Source organism: Prionailurus viverrinus, chromosome E2 (assembly GCF_022837055.1).
Source record: "Prionailurus viverrinus isolate Anna chromosome E2, UM_Priviv_1.0, whole genome shotgun sequence".
In the NCBI taxonomy this organism is placed as follows: Eukaryota; Metazoa; Chordata; class Mammalia; order Carnivora; family Felidae; genus Prionailurus; species Prionailurus viverrinus.
Window position 1 is genome coordinate 34,225,633 of NC_062575.1, and position 13,483 is coordinate 34,239,115.

The 13,483-nt window shown below is 54.3% G+C and overlaps 1 protein-coding gene across 2 annotated transcripts in view; it reads right to left on the reverse strand.

Annotated features, from left to right (window-relative positions):
- Positions 1-13,483, reverse strand: part of NKD1 (NKD inhibitor of WNT signaling pathway 1) — an 83,402-nt gene that overhangs the window by 18,695 nt on the left and 51,224 nt on the right. Inside the window, exon 4 of one of the 2 annotated variants that reach the window (XM_047836393.1) lies at positions 10,058-10,124. In XM_047836393.1, coding sequence (XP_047692349.1) covers positions 10,058-10,124 — 67 coding nt within the window. Of the gene's footprint in view, positions 1-4,680; positions 4,727-10,057; positions 10,125-13,483 lie in introns of those variants that run through there. The other variant, XM_047836394.1, reaches the window with a different exon arrangement.

Consider the following 13,483-nt stretch of genomic DNA (forward strand, 5'->3'; position numbering starts at 1 on the left):
CCAATTCTCAGCTCAGATGAGTCTGGGGGGCAGTGTGTAAGCTCCTTCTCCTCGGAAACTAATCCCTGTCCTTCCTCACACCATGGCTGCGAGGAGCCTGCTGGCTGTGTTTACCAGATGATGGCTCTCTCCCACATTAGCTCCCAACCTGGCATCTCTCCACCCCCAGCAACTGCCAGATTAAATGCATTACTTGACCATCTTCACCCGGCTCCCTTTGATGTTCCCTTCTCAAGCTTCAAAATACCTTTTGGAGGGAGATCAGACAGCATTAAACAGAATTACTAATTAATTAAGCAAAGTTAAATTTTAAACACTGTTTGTTGTGTTAGCCAAAAGCCTGAACAGAACAGACTTTTTTCCTCCACTGAGATCAAAGACAGTCTCTTCCCTGTCCCTCCCCCAGTTTAAAAAGAAGAGGGGGCTGGGGAGGAAGAGAGGGAAAGAAGAGAGTGCAGGGGAGCGTCAGTAAGCAAGGAAAGACCCAAGTGGGGGCGATCTTTGGGGGGGGGCCGTGGGGTCTAGACTCCCAGCCCTCACCCTGCACCCCCAGTCCCAATGGGAGGCATCAACAGCTCATTTGGGACTGCATGCTGGGAGAGCCACGGTCACTTTCTCAAGACTGTTTAGCCTGGCAAATAGCAGTGACCCAGGGAGCCGGATGGCACAGCCCACCCAGCCAGAGCTGCTGACAGCCGGCGCCACCCAAACAGTGTGAGACTCAGGCTGTGAAATAAAACAGATCCGCCCTCCCGCAGCCCCACCCTCCCTGGCACCCAGGTGGGACCAGCACCTCAGCGTTCTTCCCCAAGGGGCCTGGGCTCATCTGAGAAGCAGGTTGTGTACTGCACAACTCTAGGGGACTCCGTTCACAGGCCGGACCCCAGATGCCTGTGTACTGCTGGTGACAGTTTTCAGACAGACGGCAGAAAGGTGTCTTGAGGGGGGCTCCTTTCTCCAATTTGCACAAATGCATTTGTTACGCGCAGAGCACGGTCTGTCCCCACCTGGACTAGCCCTTCATTCTGCACAATCTGATCTGGGGTCTCTTGACAGCTTCACAGGAGCCTGCCACATGCCGGCAGGCAGACTGCAGGTCTCGTGGGAGCCAGGGTCCTGCTGGCTAGTGCCCCTGGGACGCCCAGAGCACACAACACATACCACCCATGCACAGGGCAACCATCCCACCCCAGTGTGCTCAACTGCACCAAATCCCATAGGCAGACGCAAGGAAGCCTGCATAACAAACACGCCATAAATTCTGGCCTGATTGAGACTAGGAACCGGAGTGAGGAAGGGGGTGGTTGAAAGAGGTAGGTCTGATCCTGAATCCCATATTAGGCTAAAATCCCAACCCTGGACGATATCAGCAAATGCCAGCTTGCTTTAACACAATCCAGAAAGGCCTGGTTGATAATAAACTTTGGAAGTAGGGGACAAGTCTGAAACACAGTTATGACTACATCAACCCCACCAAAGACCAGAAATCACTAACACTCAAAGGCATGGCTCTCTTAGCCCGGTTACCTGCCACGTTCTTCCCAGTTGATACGACGTAAAGATTTAACGCAAGCCAGCGCTTCCTTGCCGGAGGTTGGACCCCCGCCCTGATGTCCCCACAGGCCTTTCCCAATTGTCCATGTACAGATTATCTGCCGCAAATATTTTAGTCTCAGGGTGGCTCGCCAGGATGTTTCTGACTCCCCAGCCCTCCGCCAGCAGCTGCGAGAGGGAATGCAGAGGAATTTTAATATTAGCCTATGCCAAATATAATTAGGCGCGTAAATCTGTTGCCAGTAAAAAGAGAAAGGTATCATATGTACATTCCAGGCCAAATGGTTTCTTGTGTTATCTGCACGAGGCTCTCCTCAGGGAGCAAGGATCCCAGAGACACACAAATCTGTCAACAAGCGCAGCCGCGGGCTGGTGGAGTTAGTGGGTGTGCGCGTTCCTCCATCAGGGCCTCTAAGTAACACCAGGCAGGATAGGTTGCTGTTTGCATCTTACCAAAGAGGAAGCTAAACTCAAAAAGCAAAGTGGATCAAGCCATTTCCCTGCCTAGATCGATCTGCCCGCCGCTGTCTCGCAGCCCTGTCTCCCCACGGAATCGCTTTCCAGTTTTTGACCCAGCCGTGCTCTCACACTGTTATCCCTGCCAAGAACGCCTGTCCTGGCTCTCCAGCTCCTGCTCACCCTTCAGGTCCTCAGCTTAGGCCTTCCAACCTGGGAGATGGTGCCTGCATACCCCCGGGGGCTAGGTTAGGGTTCCCTGCTCAGTGACACTCTCTCGCACCGCCGTTATCATTACTCAGTTCATCCTAGCTTCTCGCTGTGGCCCCAGAAGACGGTACAGTGCCTGTCGCACCACATCGGGTCCGCCAACACCATAATCACCATCAAAACGACGGTAAGTGGCAGCACCAGGATTTGAACCCAGAAGGGATAGAAACAGAAGAACTAAAAGCCTGGTTTCCTGACTCCCCAGCCACTGGTCTCTCCACTCTGTCACACAATCGTTGACACCTGTTCCTGGCTGTCTCGCAACCATGCTCCTCCTTCTGAGCATCTGGGTTTCCTCCGGTGGCCGCCCCCCTCGCATCCCAATCCACATGGTTTACAGAGGGCTGATTCGACTCCAGCTTCGGGGGTGCACCCAGCGCCCAGACCCGACATGGTATATTTCATCCCGGTGGCCACTGTGGCCGCTCCTTGGTCAGTATAACGGGAGAGTTCGTCCTGAAGCCAATGGAGTGAAAGCCTGCGGGCCCCTCACTTGCGTGGGACAGGCCCTAAGCAATGTGTTCACATGCTCACTTGGTTTTCTGACACTTTCCAATTAGGCATTTTAACCCCAGGCAGCTACGACCCCTGTCTCTTCCCATTCTGACTTCTGTACATCCTCTTGTGTCACACAGTTGGGGTGAACACAGGCATTTCTGGAATCGAGCTAAGGGAGGGCTGAGTTGGAGATACAGGTATTTAGGTTTAACAGGACACATATATAATCTGGTTCAAAGTTATAAAAGGATCATACAAAAAAATAAATCCATAAAAGAATCATGTGTTTCTTTTCTTAAAGAAGGCCCCCAAGCCGGATTAGGTTCGGGTCCCACAAAACCTAGATCCACCTGCGCCAGCAAAGTGAGACGTAGTGAGACTTGGGGGCTCTCTTTCACCTGTGATGGCTGAGTTCACAGAATGTGAGCACCTAGAGCTGGGTAGCCATCCTTCCCACCTTAGCAGGACAGACCAACAAAGGGGTGGAGGGCACCGGTGATGGAGAGGGAGGGAGAGAGCACGGGAGGAAGGCAGGGAGAGTATGTGCATGTTGGATGACACGGTTTGAGCTCCCAGACCCAGCTGGCCCTTTTTGGGCAAGATCCACCCTAGAATTTTTCAATATCGTGAGCCAAAGCTTCAGCAAATTTGGGCTGAATGTCGAAAGAAGCCAAAGAATCCTGACTTAACTATCCATCACTCTGAGGCCCTGCTTGTCAGGAAAAACCACCACCAAAACAGGAATTGACATGATGAGTATTCTCCAAGGTGGCTTCTGTCACTTTCCACCGGCGGGTGTCTACCCCTTCCTGAGACCAGAAATGCCAGCCAGGGTGTTTTTCTTCACAATCCTGCCTCCCCAGGGTGCACTTTACCGTAGGGAGAATTTCTTTAAGGACCGGTTGTGACTAAGGGGAAAGAGGAGAGGAAAACAGAAAACAAAGGAAACAACCCTTCCCAACAAATAGCATTCTGGCCTTTTCCCTCATCAGAGCATAAGGTTGATGGCCACTCTGCTTTGAGGTTTGTATAGGCTTGAGACGAAACATCTGTTCAGGGAGGGAGGGGGGGAAGCCGGGAGAGGGAGCAGGAAGGAGAAAAAAGCCTTTTGGGGCTAAAAATACCATGTCCCTTCCACTCTCCCTCGGTCCCCGCCCAAGTTAAAACATGTGATGAAATCCAACTTTTAGAATCTAACCCCGAGCTACTTGAAACTACTAAAGCCTCTTCGGTATCTGACACAAGTCAGAATTTCCACTGTTCCAGCTGAGCTTTTATGAAGAACAGACTTGAGAGAAGCTGCTGTCACCGCCGACACCCGGGCTTCTGGGGGGACTGCCGCGGAGTGGAGTCGGGCCTCGCTGACACTCGCAGGAGCACAGGCTCTGAACTGAGACACGGCAGCCAGCGGGGTGTGGCCCGCCTGCCCTCCGTCGGGGGGGCCCCGCTGCTCACCAGTCGTGTCTTCTTCGTCTTGGGCTTCCAGGGAACCACTGGCCAGCCCCGCCGATTGACCGGCCCTGCCAGGGAGTGGTGCAGAGCTGCCTGTGGGGACGTCCTTAGAAGTCCCCTCCCTCCCTCCCTCCCTCTCTTTCTCCCCCCAGCTGCTCCCTGACCTCCAGACTCAGTGTCCAACTGTCTACCTGGCCTCTCTACCTGGATGTCCAACAGCCATCTTGAACCCAATGTGCCCCCAACAAAAAGCCTCCACTGTCACCCGCCTAAGCCTCCACGTCAGAAGCGGCACCACCACTGCCTTCTGTCCTTAAGCCGGACGTCGAAGGCGAACCCGGGATCCCTTCTTTCCTTCACCGACCTCCCCTCTCTCACCTCTACCCCCAGGGCTACCCACTGCCCTCCAGCCCCCCAGCCCCGATGCTGGGTGACATCATCACCTCTCACCCGTACTACTGTGACCGTGCCCCGTCTCCATGACCTCCTTCCTCCCCACACGCGGCCCATCACGCTTTCCAGAAGGATCTTGTTAAAACGGATGTCAGAAGCTGGCACTCGCCTATGCCTTCTCTTCAAAGGCAGCGTAAAACCCAAGCGTGTGGTCCCACCCCTGCCCGCTGGCCCACCCTTGTCCCCAGTGGCTCCTCCTACCACATAGGCCTCCCTTTTGTTCTTCCCTAAACCCCAAGTTCCTTCCACCTTGGGGTTCTGCTTGCTCCTCCTGGCTGTTCTCCCTTCACATCCTCCCAAGGCTGGTCCTTCCTCAGCTGAGATGTCACCTCCTCCGAGAGGCCTTGCCACAATCTACCCCTCACGGCGTTTTACCACTACCAGAAATTTGCACGGCCGTTCTCTGGATTATTCAGTCACTACCTGCCTCCCTCAGGCGAGCACCCTGCCAGTAAGGCCCACCTACCTGGTTCATGGTCGAGCACCCAGGACTCAGCAGGGCCCCACGCCTGCAGGAGATGCTCAGCTAAATACTCCCTGAATGAGCAAGAGTCAGAGGCCTGAGCTCCATTCTCAGTCTGCTGTGTTACCTTAGACGGCTCACGTCCCCTCTCTGGGCCTCAGCTGGCCAACTACAAATGAAGGGGGCTAGAGGCCTTCCCAGGGCTCCTCGGGTCTGTGAATGGTTGACACATCACACCTGGGGGCCGAGACAGACGGACCTGGGCCGCAAGGGGGAGTACACAGGACCTGCCTGGGTGGCCCGAGGGAGGGGACTGTCTGACTTCATGCTGTTGACTTCATTCTTCCAGTGAGTATTTATTGAGCACTTACAGCATGCCAGACTCTATGTCAGGCACTGGGAGAAGAAGGAGACATTCAGAGATGCTAATAGGATTAAAGAAACTTTGAAAATAGGTCTTCTTTGATCTGGACTGGTAAATAATTATAAACACCAGTTGGCTCCCCTTCAAGAAAAGACCCATAAAACAATAAGACTCATGACAGCTCACAGACACCGGGCACTTACTCCGCACCAGGGCCGTTCTCTGGGCTTACATAAATGACCTCACGGTCTTCACGGGAGCCCTGAGGAGGAAGTGCTAATGATTACCCCCCCCCCCCCCACCCGACAAGGAAAATGCAGAACAGAGAAGTGAAGGGATTCACCCCAGGTCACCCAGTGAGTTGTGGTTTAAAGCCCGGCTGCTCTGGGGCCCGACTTGCAAATTCCCAAAAGGTCCAAATAAAGATAGGAAGGTACTTCCCCTGGGTTCCGAGGGGGTGGGGGTGAGACAAACTTTGGGGCCCATCCAGAGTCAGGCAGGTCCTAAGCTCACAGTGGGGCCACTCGGACCCCAGGGCCTCAATCCCAACACCACGGCCCTGCCGGGCAGGACTAGCTACTCTACCACAGCCTCAGGCTGGGGAAGTGGGGATCCCATAGGCCCCGTCAGGCCAGACCCAGGCTGCGCAGAGGGAGGCCTGCCCCCCCCCCCCCCCCCAGCAGCCCTGGGTCCTGGAGGGAGGACCTGGGCCCCCAAGGGGAGGGGCCTCCTGACTTCACTCATCCTGAGGGTTCCTTGATGGGCGTTCTGTGAAGTCAGCTCTCCATAGATGCCAGGCAGGTTGCTCTTTGCCTGCTTTCATCCCCAAGTGGAGGTCAGAAGACAGGAAACAGACTCGGTGTTAGGGTCAGTGGGCAGATACTAGAGGGGGAGGGGCAGAAGTGAGTCAAGGCATGGGGAGGGAGGGGGACAGCCCTAGGTGGAAGGGAGAGAGGGGACCTAGAGAGGAAGCTGCATCTTATGCCAAGTGGAGAGAACACCCCCAAACACAGCTCTTCCGGGGGCCATTCAGGGTGACACAGGTCAGCCAAACAAGGGTGGCACCCGTTTGCACCTCAGGCCACAAGCCACAGGCTGCCACCGCCTGTCCTACGGCCCAGCCGGGGAGGTGGGGACGCCAGGTGGGTACTGGAGTGACGAGTGGGGCTGGCCGCCCATGCTCAGACCCCAGCCGGGCCAGCAGAGGGAGGGTCCCTCTCCCCTTCTCCCCTGGAAAGCCAGCCTCGTGTCCGCCCCTGCCACGCCCAGCCAGCTCTCCTGGCTTGGGACTTTTGATGTTTACTTTGTTCTCTCCACAGTTCAAAAGGAGCTCGGAAGCCTCGCACCAAGCCCGGACTTAATCTGCCGTCCCGCGAGCTCCCAGCTGGCCAGTTAAGGCGGTTAAGATGCTGGATTAGGGCCGGCTTTACATAACAACGCAGGAGCTAAAGCCGTCCTCTCCTGGGATGGCTAAAAGACTTCTTTTTATCTTCACGCCTCAGATGGCCTTTTTTCTCCCTTAAACAGCCCTCCAGCCCGCCAAGAGGCAATGAACTTGGCCAACAGGAAGACAAAGGAGAGAGTCAGGATTCTGCGTGCTCTCCCTTGGCCGGGTAGCACAGAGGGACGCCCCCAGGCCAGGTGGATGCTTCTCGGGGACTCAGCAGCACCTGCTCTTACTGTGGCCACGTCCCCCCATTCTGGCCTCAGGCCTCTGCGCCGAGGGCGACCGTGGCACCACAGGCAGTCACGGGCCCAGCATCCTCCCAAGGAGTCCCAGGGCCACGCGGGCAGCCCAGGCACACACCAGAGCAGTCTCACTCTTAACTGCTTCATCTACGCAGTGCTCTCACTTTTTAATGCTGTGGTTCGCCTCTCAATTCATCCTCCTTGTGAAAGTTTGGACATTCATCACTATCGTCCTCTTTGTGCACACTTTGATTTTAGTATCCTTCTCCCACGCCCAAGAGGAGCTACTGTCTTTGTGTGTCGAGGCCTCCAGCCACCCCGTGATATGCACGCGGTACACACGCATATGTGCAAGGAAATACGGAGTGCTGTGTCGTGCCCTTTTTTACACAAAACATACTGTGACATGCTGCATCTTTCTGCAACCTGATGTGTTTTGTATTTTCTGCTTCTGCGTCAGCTTTGGCTTGAAGAAAGAGGCCGAAAAGCTTGACCGCCGACAACTTAGTCCGACCCCTAGTTGGGAAACTGAGGCAGGAGAGTGGCCTGAGCCCCCTCCCTCATCAGTGGTGGCACCGATGTGCCTAGACATCATCAGTAATGAGCAAGGTGCCCAGGCTGCCCTTCAAGGCCAGGAATGCAGCTGGGGCGGGGGGTGGGGGGACATGGGGTCAGACTGAATGATGCCAACCTCACACCCTTTCCCCCAACGGGAGCTGGGACCCCCAGGCACCTCATATTCATCCCCCATCCATCAACCAATGTTTGTAAGTGTCGCCCTCCCCGTGTCTCAGGGGTTCCTTCTCCCTGCAAGGAGCCCACAGCCTCCGTGCACCCACAGAGTCCGGTTCCACATCCCCACTCATCATGTTACAGAGGGCAAGGGGGGCCCAGAGCTGGAGGGACCTGGCCACAATCCACAGCAGGTCGCTACCAGAGCTGGGAGGGGAGCCAGGGCCAATGTTCCTTCTACTTCATTATAACAGCACGCATGCTCTGAATGCAGACATCAGAGGGAAGTGGATTCCATGGGCGGGCCATTTCATGTCCGATTGAAGGCAAAGACACCTCACTTGAAATCAGTTACATGATTTCAAACTGAGCCTCAATGGACAGAGAACTGCCTTGTTTTTAGCAGTAACTAGAGGCTCAACAAATGATGGATAGAAAGACAGATAGATGATGATTGGAGGACGATGGTTCCGTGGATGAAGGGATGATTGAATCCATCCATGGGTGGAGGATGGATTATGGGTGGCTGAGTGATAACGAAGAGCTGGCTGGCTGGTGGGCAGGTGACAGGAGAGTAGAGAGGAGAATGAAAAGGCAATGGATGGATGGATGGATGGGGCGTGACCAGTGGGTGGGTGAGTGACAGGGGAACAAAGGGACAGACAGATGAGTGGTGGTTGGATGGGTAGTGAATGGGCGATGGATGGAACAGGTGGAGGGATAGATGAACAAGAGAATGAACTTGCTAATGAGTTATGGTGCGAATGAGCAAATGAATACCTAACAGGAATGAGGGCTGATGCCCATGTAATCAATGTCTGGGATCAGCTCAATCCCTAAGGGCTTACACCCTGCACACCCTTATCTGACTCCCCAGATCTCTCGGCACCAACTCCTGACATCTCTCCCCATGGAACCAAAGATGACAGCTGAGGCTTGAGGGGAGCCAGGGCATGACAGAATCAGAGCTGCAGAGCCCCTGCGTGCAGCCACCAGATCTGCAAGCAAGCACGCTCAAGGGAAACACCCCCAAGCCTTCACAAAGCCTTCCATCCATGGGACTCCCCACCCTTGGTTCAGGACCTGCTCATATTTGAGTCCGATAGATACCTGGGTCCCAGCCTGCGTCCAGCTCCTGGGCAACGGGGTGGATCTCTTAAAACAGTGCTTCTCAAAGTGCACAAGTCACCTGGGGAGTCTCTTACAGTGTAGATTGGATGCAGCAGGCCTGGGGCTGAGCAGGGGGACCCTATGCTTATGACAACTGTCAAGCTGTGTGTGGCCACAGTCCTCAGGCCTGGCCCAGGCTCCCCTTGAGAAACGCTTGGCACTGTCTGCTCTCCTCTCAAGGCTCTACAGGGGCCCAAGGCCTAGATCCCCCTAAGACCCTCAGCTCCCCTACAAGTTGCCTGTCCTCACCTCAATAGCGAAGCCCCTACCATCCTAAGGCTTCCCAGTGCAATGATTCTCTTCTCGGATTCTGAGCATAAAACGGAAATGCTATCCCGCTTCGCAAATGCTTTCCAGTCAATGCCACCTATGCTTTGCATCAACTCAGGGAGTCCAGCAGGGAGAAGGCTCTCATTCCTGTTCTGTAAGTGTGGAAACTAAGGCTCAGAAAGGTGGCGTGCCTTGCCCAAAGTCAAGTCGGTGCTCCAGTGTCCGCCTCCTTTCCACAACAGGTGCTTCCCCTTGAACAAAGACAGGAGTGAGCGGAGAGCGGCCAGTGGGGTGCCATTTGTATGTGCTCCAGCTGAGCAATGTGAATGACAAATGGGGAAATAGATCAGCTACGTGCCGAACACAGTTTGAGGGGCCAATGAGCTGCTACTGTGATCACCCCCCAATGGGAAAGCTGAGCTCCAACAACCTGTCCAAGGCTCCACAGCCAATACAGAGCAGAGCCAGGATGTGAGCCTCGGGAGCCTGGCTCCACTCTGGGCTTGGACCTGTGAAGGGCGATATTCCCTTCTTGCCTCTCACCCCCACTCACCCCCACTGACAGGGTCCAGTCCTCCGCCTGGTCTGCAGATTTTCCAGAGGGCACACAGGGCACACGGCAGACTAGATGGCCCCTTCCCCATCTCACTGCACCCTGGGAAGAAGAGAGCAATGGATTCCAGTACCTTCTAGCCGAAAGCCTTCCTCTTCCTCCTCACTGAGCGTTTCTCTGAAAATTTCACCCACGAGCTCCTAGAGGAAGACAAAGCAGGGACATTAAGCAAGAATTGGACAGAGTCAGGTAGGAGCCTGGTGATGGGACGTCACGAACGTGTGCCCAGCTGGTCACAAGGAAGCGGGGATCCTGCTCTAATTCTTCCAATGGGAATTTAGGTCAACTGAGGTGGATCCTATCACACGTGAAAAGTGAACTATCACCATGCTTTTCAGGAAGTAACTTTTTCTCAGCTCACTATAAAATACTATACCCGACCATACTTCTCCCTCAGAAAGGAAGTTCCACCCTCCACCCTGGAAAAAGACAGAGACAAGATGAGAAAATGTCTCTCATCTACCCCTTGGAGTCAACTCGACTCCAGCAAGCCGCCCCTGTGGGCCCCGAGAAGGGATCTCAGTTTGAACCCTTCTCCAGCAGAGGGTCCCGGGCGGGCCGTCTCCATGGGTTTACAAAGAGGGCCTGGAGTGCCCAAGGGGAGGTCTCTATTACCCTTAACATAAACCCCAACTCTTCAGCATCACATTCAGAAACCTTCATGCTTTGGCTTGGGCTGATCTTCAGACAGGCCTGCCACATCTCCCCCGTGCACACACCTGCCAGAAACCAGCCTGATCCTGGCACATGCCTTGCCTGGTGAGGATGCCTGGCGGCTTATCCCATATGACAGACTTGGTCCCAACCAGCCTGCTCAGGCTGTCATTCAGATGTGGTCAGGTTGGCCAGGGGACTTTGGTTGGTCCACAGGCTGGGAAATTTCTGGGATGTCGACAAAGGTACGACCTATCTCACCCCACCCCTGCAGGATGACTCTAGATACGGAAGAAGCAGGGCCGGCATTTGCCAGACTGTCTTCTGCATTTTTTGGTATTCTGCCCGTAAGAGTTCTGTGATCTAAAAAAGATTGTTCTGAAGTTACGCGAGATCCCGTACTGAAGAATTTACGACGGTAATGGACACTGTGAGTATCCAAGTAGTAACTGAGGCTACGTTCCCCAATTTTCCTCCTATTTAGACCGTGGAGATTTGTTTTACACAAGCATCACATGGGACTCGTGTTCCGAGGAACCCACTTTGGGAAATGCTCCTCTTCTGGGGGAGAGACAAGGTTTGAGAAATTATACCGCCTTATCTCTTTAGATGCCACAACAATGCTACGGCAGCATTTCTCGAACCACAAAATGACAAGCAATAAAAAAGCCCAAACTCAGCAGCTGTCACCAACTTCTCTTTTTGAAAAAAAAAAAATGGGGGGGGGGGCAAAGAGAAAGAAAAATGAGAACGTACCCTTCTCGTTGAAAACTTAGAAGGAAAAAAAAAATCCTGCACCTCAGATCCGTAACAGAAAAATCAGGGCTTGCTTTGATTAACCAAACAAAAATAATGCTTTGTATATCTGATCTTATCAACTGGACACAGCTGGAGCTAAGTCTCTTCTCTTCTCTTCTTTTCTTTTCTTTTTTTTTTTAAAGGATCAACAGCTGACATTTTATGGATCAGGGCCGGTGTTCTCCTCTCGCTCTCCCTTCAGATCGTTCGGGGGCGTCACACACTCTTTCCTACGGGTTGTGAAAATGTGGCCACTCAGACTCCCGGGGTCCCACTGACTTCAAAACCAGGCTGCTTGATTCCTGGAGAGAGGATGGCTTCTCCCTCCTCCTCCGCCAATTATCATAATCACCGAACACTTCCCGGGCTTGTAAACTGGCTGTTTGTGTTAACGGCGCTGGAGTTGACAGGGAAGCAGGGAGCTGGTGACAGGGAAGGGACGCACTCAGGTGGCATCATTAGACGGCTGGGACGCTCCGGCAGCCAATTAGAGCCCATCTTTCATGCCAGAGGAAGACGGATGCCATCTCCCCATAAAGGAGCACTTCCTCACAGGAGCAGCTGACGGTCTTCAAGGGAGTCAACAGCCCGCTTCACGCTCGGCTCTTCTGGAAAGCGGGGAGCTCAGTGCTGACCTTGGCCCACCACCCTGACCGCTGCAGGCAAGGCAGACAGGACCTGCCAGACCCATACTTTTGAGCGCACGTGTCTTCTTACTGGCAGACTTGGAGGAGTTTAAAGACTCCGAACGTCACTCCCAACAAAGCAGCCGTCTGGAACCCCGATAACGATGCCTCACAGTGTGTATCACGCACTCTGAGAACTGTCTGCTGTGAGGACGAAGCTCTCTGACACAGTAAAGACACATCTCTGCATATTAAAGCAGGCTTCTGGCAAGCTCCGGGGTCGGCCTCTTCCTGCTAAACCTTACCCTGCTCTGTATAACCCTGTGAGAGCTCCTTTGCACCACGGTCCACTGACATACTGTGCAGTTACAGAAGCTCGACATTGGCAAACGTTCATTTCATCCGCTGAGCCAGGCGGCCCGGGGCCAGTGCCGTGCAGTGTCTGTGGCCTTCAAGCTTTGAATCGCTAAGCTAGAGGCAATGCAGTGTGGGGCCAGACACAGGATCACGTCCTGGCTCCCTTGCCTCGCTCGCCCTTGGACCGGGCTGGCATTGGCCAGCCACTGCCTTCTTGGGACCTCAGTCTGTTTCTCTGTAAAATGGGCACAATGACGAACCACAGCAACGATAGGACAGCTGACCTTCTCGCACGTCTCCTAAGTGCCAGGCACCGTGCGAGGCACCTTATGAGTATATCCTCTCCCTCAATCTTTGCCACGGCTCCACGCTTTCTATCTCTCAAGGAATAAACGCTCATAAAAATGATCTGCAATTTGTAAACTCAGAGTTATAACTGTTATTATTATTTTTTCTACGAAGAAAGCACCCTCAACCCTCCAGGGACATAGGAGACAGGACATAATGGTAATGACAGCCACTTGCATCATTTACCAAGTGCTCCTGGTGTATGAGGCACTGACTGACAGACTCCTCACAAGAACCTCCAGAGAATGGGGTTCCCAACAGCCCTGGATTTAAGTGAGGAGGCCCCAAGGGGCCAGGCGAGTGGCTCTGGATCATCAGCTAAGATTGGAGCCATGCCTGGCTTGGGCCTGTGCAGTGGAATCAGGGCTCCTGTGGGCACGGGGACGGAGGCAGCCAAGAGTCTGGGCACTTGCCAGGGACCACGGATCACACTTAAAGAAGTGTAAGAAAAACAGGCTGGCTAGTGGCTCCGTGGGTGGTGGACAAGTACTCCTGTTTGTCCTGTGCAACTAGAAGGGCCCACGGCTCCTCCCCGCCAGGTCTGGGACTTGGCAGGGCCCTGGCCGGGAGCCCCGCCCGCGAGGTTTGGGGCCAGGCCCTCAGGACCACCCTTCAGGGAGGCGCTCAGACCCCTCGACGGCCACGAGCCCCGCTGGGAGCCCCAGTGCAGCAGGTGCAAGGCACAGTACTGGAATGGGTCAGACCCTGGTTCAAAT